The following is a 6,600-nucleotide window of genomic DNA, read 5'->3' as shown; positions in this document are numbered from 1 at the left end:
CAAATTAGCACTGAAGATCAGAGAGAACTGAAAAACTGAACACCTTCTTCCTACGCCTTCTGAACACTTTTCTTCATACGTTAGTATAAAGAAGAAAGAAGAAGAAGAAGTTGTACATGAGCAAGTTAGATTCAACCGGGAGGTATTGCATCCAGCACTGAGATCCAGATTACGATATTTCGACTACGTAATCTGTGGCAATTGTATAGCTATTAGCCTCTGTTCGTTTATTACACTACGTTTAATCAACCATTCGTTCCTTTTACAAAACAGCTTAATTCACCTGTTGGTTGGCAAATTCATTCCATTTCATTCAGAATCCCCACTTCACTTCACAACTTTTGAGTCGGTGTTGTGTTGGCGTAAACTTTTTTATATTTTTAAATCGAATAAATTAGTTTAAAAATCATGTCTGTAGCAGTAAAAGGTATTTAAACACTGTATTTACTACTACTGTGTACTGTACTGTATTTTTTTTAAATAAATAAAATTGTATCAAAAAAACGTACGGTCTAATCTGTAAAAATTATCTCTCCGTGTGGGGTCAAATTCCAATTTTTGTTTGGTTGTAGCTGCTTTCATATGCTTATAATAACTTTTCTGGAAGAACGATATAAAATGAGTTGGTAATTATGGTATAGGTAGGTAACTAAACCACCTAATGATAATATTACTTATGTATATTTTGTTATCTTCATATAATCTGTAGTAATAAAATTAATAAACGCTAATCAATGTCTTTTTACAATGAAATTATTAATAATTAATTTATTTGTTTACATTATGGTTTACACTTAACGTCTAATGAAGTACAAGCAAGGTCAACATTTTATTATAGTTCATTGACCTTTGATATCACCGTGGATATCACTAATAATAATGTTGCCAGTAAATTATTTTTCCCCATTTTAAGACAATTTTTTCGTACTCTCGAAGAATTTATGGTTGATGAAATAATGTTTAGGGAGTCTCAGTGTTGACTTATTAAAACGCTAGTGCGAATGTTTATTGCTTTTGCCATTTTTTACAGTCAAATTTAAAATTAAACCATTGTAGTACCTACCTATTCCAAGCAGAGGCTTTGCGCTCAGGCAGAGACGGGAATATTTTTATGTTGAACATGGATAATATTCTTACATACACAATAATATAGGAATGTGCAGACCCTTATGAAGGCCATAAAAAAGATTAAAAAAAAATACATACTTCTGATGCAGGTATCTTCATTGTGGGTGCCAAACGCACGCCATTCGGCACATTCGGCGGTGTGTTCAAGAACACTTCCGCAACAGAGCTGCAAACGATAGCAGCGATTGCTGCACTCAAGGAAGCGGGGGTAGCGCCTGGTCAGGTCGACTCTGTGGTCGTTGGTCAGGTTATGTCGGTGAGTGGTATCTAACTAAACTCTATCCACGGAGAGAAGTTAGTAGGTATAGGGCTCGCTGTTATGTAGTCCCATACAAATTACAAAGATAAAAAACTCAGTGGGTGTTAACCATTTTTAGTCACGAACCAGTCACAAACGAAACAAGGTATGTTTTCAAATGAATTTCGAATGTTTTTTGAAAACATTTTCGAATTGAATTTCGAATGTTTTTTGAAAACATGTTTGTGATTGGTTGGCCACTCAAAATGGTTAATGCCCACTGAGTTTTTGTCTTTGTTATTTGTATGGGATCACGTAATAGAGAGAGCCCTATACCTACTAACTTTTCTCCGCAGATAAAGTATCTATGGCTTTTGCTTTTAATTAGGCTAAACCTGAGCCTAAGCGAACCTAAGACTTCAATATGATAAGAATCTTAATATATAAAACACTGACTGACTGATCTATCAACCCACAGCTCCGTCCAGTAGGGACGGATCGGGCTGAAATTTGGCATGCAGATAGCTATTATGACATAGACACCCGCTAAGAAAGGATTTTTGAAAATTCAACCCCCAAGGGGTTATAATAGGGAGTTCGAAATATGTGTAGTCCACGTGGACGAAGAAGGGCATAAGCTAGTTAACTATAATATATTATTAGTGCCACTTTCTTCTTCGCTCTGGGCTGGTTTCCGCACTTAAACGTTTCCGTCTGTTGTGCGTCTTCTTCTTCTTCGTGCCACTTTATGAACACATGTTTTGTTTATTCTGACTAGGCGAGCCAAACCGACGGCATCTACACTCCTCGCCACGCTGCGCTCAAAGCGGGCATTCCACAAGACAAACCCGCTTTAGGCGTCAATCGCTTGTGCGGGTCAGGCTTCCAGTCCATCGTCAACAGCGCACAGGTAAGTCCATCCATCCAGCGCTTAGTGAAGTGAAGCGGAACCTCATACCTATATGACGTTTTGTCGGTCTCAACGACAGAGACAGTGCTCTACAAATTTGCTATCTCCTTCTAAGGGTCGATGTACATTACTTTCGGCCGCGTACTGTACCTACATATTTTTTTAAATTGTCAGTACTTAAAGACAGTTTTTGAATTATAAATAAATGGCGTTTTATACAGGATATCCTCACGGGAGCAGCAAGACTTTCTTTAGCGGGTGGTGTAGAAAACATGTCTCAAGCTCCTTTCGCTGTCCGAGGGGTCAGGTTCGGCACAGTCCTGGGCAGCTCTTACGCGTTTGAAGACACCTTGTGGGCGGGACTCACGGACTCGTTCTGCGGCCTCCCCATGGGCATGACTGCGGAGAAATTGGGCGGGCAGTTCGGAATCACTAGGGACGAAGTTGACAATTTCGCGTTGAGATCGCAACAGAGGTGGAAGAAAGGTAAGTTATGCCGGATTTTCGATTCGATTTACAAATTAAAAATATTTTTGGAATGTTTCGAAAAAAAATAAGCTACCTATATTATGTTGATCATAATCGAAATATATTTTTATTAAATATCACTTAAATAGGATGAGTAGCTAGATGGTAAATCAAATTGAAAACTTTTACAAAATTACAGACTTGAATGTCTCGAAAAAAATATTTGTGAAAGTATAAATTCAATAAGTTAACTATGCGTGTGGCCAATAAAAGTTTTTTTTAATCCAGCCAACGACGCCGGTGTATTCAAAGCGGAAATCGAACCTGTGACTCTGACCATTAAGAGGAAAGAAGTTAAAGTGGACACTGATGAACATCCTCGCCCGCAAACAACCATCGAGGGTCTGAAGAAATTGCCACCCGTGTTCAAGAAAGAGGGCCTTGTGACCGCTGGGTCTGCTTCGGTGAGCACGCTTTAACTATAAAATAAAATACCTTCTATATTGCAGAAAATCCGTGGAACTAGTTTATACAAGACCTTTAGGCTTATAAGTGACCACAGACCATATACTAGTGGCGCCCCCAGAACAAGTTGGCCAGGCTACTGAAATCCTTTTCGTACTTTAGGTACTTACATACAATTTATTACCTACCTACCATTAACGTTCGAACCATGATTTTAGGTTTTTAAAAATCCCATGGAAACTTATGTTTTTCCGGAATAAAAGTACCGAATGTCACTTTCCAGGTCTTCACATAGATCCATGATAAAAAAGATTATGTCAAACTTTGCTTAGTTGCTGCGTGATTGAAGAACAAACTAAGAAACAAATACATTTTGCACTTATAGTATTAGTAGCGATCCAAATTCAAACGAATTCTGTTGCATATGGCTATATTATAGGTTCGGTGATAATCCTTTGATTCATTAATTTAATCAGGGTATTAGCGACGGAGCAGGCGCCCTCATCCTGGCAAGCGAAGAAGCAGCTAAGAACCTGAAACCTCTCGCCAGGCTGGTGGGATGGTCATATGTAGGTGTTGACCCCAGCATCATGGGAGTAGGGCCCGTGCCTGCTATTGAGAATCTGCTGAAGGCCACCAAAATGACTCTCAATGATGTGGACTTAATTGAGGTACGTTGAATTTAATAAGTTCTTGTCATGTTATATTTTTTTTTTCATTTTATAACAGGTTTTGATCAATTTTGTTTTTGATATCCAATGATAGGTAGGATTTTGTTTTTACTCATCCAAGAATACTTAGTGTAATTGGTAGAATTTTTCATCGCATAATATTGCAATTTGTTTAAAAACCATGTTTATTATACAAATGGAAGAAATGTGATGTAATTTTTAACTTTTTTTGCATTGAACACGCATTAGCATCATCTAAAAATTATGTGGAATGGTGGCGTGTGGAAATCCCTACAAGAGACCTATGTCCAGAAATGGACGTCTAAAATTGGTAGATGGTGAAGAAAAATTATATGACAAGATGTACGACCTTTACGCACAACAGAAGGAAACGCTTAAGTGCAGAAACCAGCCCAGAGCGAAGAAGAAGTACGACCTTTTCATAATTTTATGTATTGTCTCGTATCTGTCGCTATCTTTTAACGCCATTTGTTGTTTGGAATAGATTGCTATACAGCGTTAAAGTAATCTTTTTCGATAACAATTTATTTTTGTAATGTAATTTTTTATTGAAGATAAGCCTTGACATTCGCAACCATGCATGATGTAATGTAATGTAATGACGAGATATAACTTTAAACGTTTTTCTGAAAACGTACTTTATTCACTCTTTTTTTAAATATTAGCCAAGTTTGTCATGCTGACTATTATTGCCCTTTCCCCTCCAATAAAGCGTAAAGCTTGTGCTAGGAGTAGGTACGACAATAGTGCAACGGGTGCAGTTAGAACCACCGATCTTTCGGTTTTCAGTCCGCTCCTTTAACCGTTGAGCTGTCGAGGTTTACTTCGAAATTTACTTCTCTCTGCGTCGCATTCTTCATAGCCGAAAGCCGTGCACCCTTTTCATTATTCACATAATGGTAGAAGTTTTCTTGTGATAGTAATGTGGTGGGTTCCCAAATCCTTATATTATCCTGACTGTGCTATCCGAGGCACTAGTGTGACTTGGTGCGCCGATAGCTTTGCCTTGTATTCTCGTTGTAGCACCGGCTTATATTAAAGTTTCGTGATTGCATTTATGATTGTCTTGATGTCATTACACAATACAGGATGTGACAGGTGATAGTACTGTGAGAATTGGGCTCCTCTTTGTAAATGTTCAAAGAAAGCGAGTTCTTCAAAGGTTACACCGATTCAAATTATGTGTGCTGTAAAATAAAAAGCATATTCGTTCATTCGTTCAATCTAATTCTCTCAGATCAACGAAGCATTCGTAGCGCAGACCCTCTCATGCGCCAAGGCCCTAAAGTTAGACATGGAGAAGTTAAACGTGAACGGAGGAGCCACAGCGCTGGGACACCCCCTCGCTGCCTCAGGGTCTCGTATTACAGCGCATCTTGTGCACGAATTAAGGTAAATTAATATTCATTCATTTTTCATTCATTCATACAATAAATTATATTTTATGGAGAAGTTGAACGTAAACGGAGGAGCCACGGCGCTAGGACACCTCTTCGCTGCCTCAGGGTCTCGTATCAGCCCAGCCAAGCGATTTGGAGTTATGGTAACTACGATGATGCATAGAAACCGATCAGGCGATCAGACAGGTATGGATGGGCTATGCACAACTGCCATATTCCTTCTTCATAGATAGTCCGGTAGCTTGCAGTCTAAAGATATTTTATCTTTTTTTTTGAAAATTGGTAAATTCGGAACATGTGAGTCTGGCAACATTTTTTCAACATTTTTTTTGTTATATTCCGTAAAAAATAACTCTTCACGCGCCATTTTTAACTCTATGGTCTATGGGTCAACTTTAAAATAAGGACTAAAATCGTACTTTTGACATGAAATTTGACACAAAAAGTTAAAATAGCGTGTGAAGAGTTAAATTTTACGCGTTATTACGTAATTTTACGCGTGTTTTAATCATTGAGGTAGACCCATATAATCAGTCGTTGGTTTAAAATTTTTATTTTGTAGACGCCGCGGTCTGAAGCGCGCCATCGGGTCAGCCTGCATCGGCGGCGGACAGGGCATCGCCGTTATGGTTGAAGCCGTTTAAATAATTCATTAACTTAACATTAATTATTATTTAATTACATAAGCAATTTTTTTATAAGATAAAACTGTTCAATTTCCTTACGATGTAGCTATTTTATTTATTTAAGTATTACTGTATAAAATATATTATCTAAGTCTGAATTATTTTTATTGTGCCTTAAGTATTTGTTATCTTTAATCTTGCTGATGAAAGATTATTATAGTAAAAGGTACCTAGACCTACTTTGATATAAAAAATGTATTTTTTATTGAGATAAATGATGTAAAAAAGCATAATTTATAAATGTAATACCTGTTGGCCTAAATTATTATTCCTGTATAGATTTTGTTGAATATTGTTTTATTTTTTTAATAAAAAGAAATACTTTAAGATGTGGTCTATATTTTATTGAGCTACCCTTGGACCTTAGACCAATAACTCGGATAGGTATTATAAATATATTAGGTACCTAGAGTATTTGAAGAAAAAGTGTGTGTAGGTACCCAATATTAATATTATTTAATACTAATTATGTTATGTATTATTTTTAAATAATGTTATAATAACATTATTATTTAAGTAGGTAATTATTTTTCAATTTTTTTTAAAAGGCTTTCATATAATTTTGTACCTACATGTCAAAATATGGTAGGGTAAGCACTAAGCAGAGCCTTTA

The 6,600-nt window shown here is 36.8% G+C and overlaps 2 protein-coding genes across 2 annotated transcripts in view; one reads left to right on the top strand and one right to left on the bottom strand.

Moving 5' to 3' along the window:
* ND-B14.7 (NADH dehydrogenase (ubiquinone) B14.7 subunit) overlaps nt 1-6,600 on the bottom strand; it is a 158,794-nt gene that overhangs the window by 48,684 nt on the left and 103,510 nt on the right. The window lies entirely within an intron of this gene.
* Nucleotides 308-6,314, top strand: yip2 (yippee interacting protein 2). Its single transcript, XM_034979711.2, has 8 exons — nt 308-427; nt 1,218-1,384; nt 2,145-2,276; nt 2,498-2,762; nt 3,033-3,208; nt 3,686-3,880; nt 5,139-5,293; nt 5,864-6,314. The coding sequence occupies exons 1-8, from the start codon at nt 409-411 to the stop codon at nt 5,943-5,945; spliced, it is 1,191 nt and encodes a 396-aa protein (XP_034835602.1). The 5' UTR covers nt 308-408; the 3' UTR covers nt 5,946-6,314.

This window comes from Maniola hyperantus, chromosome 20 (genome assembly GCF_902806685.2).
Source record: "Maniola hyperantus chromosome 20, iAphHyp1.2, whole genome shotgun sequence".
Lineage (NCBI taxonomy): Eukaryota > Metazoa > Arthropoda > Insecta > Lepidoptera > Nymphalidae > Maniola > Maniola hyperantus.
This window is presented reverse-complemented; position numbering and strand designations above follow the sequence as displayed.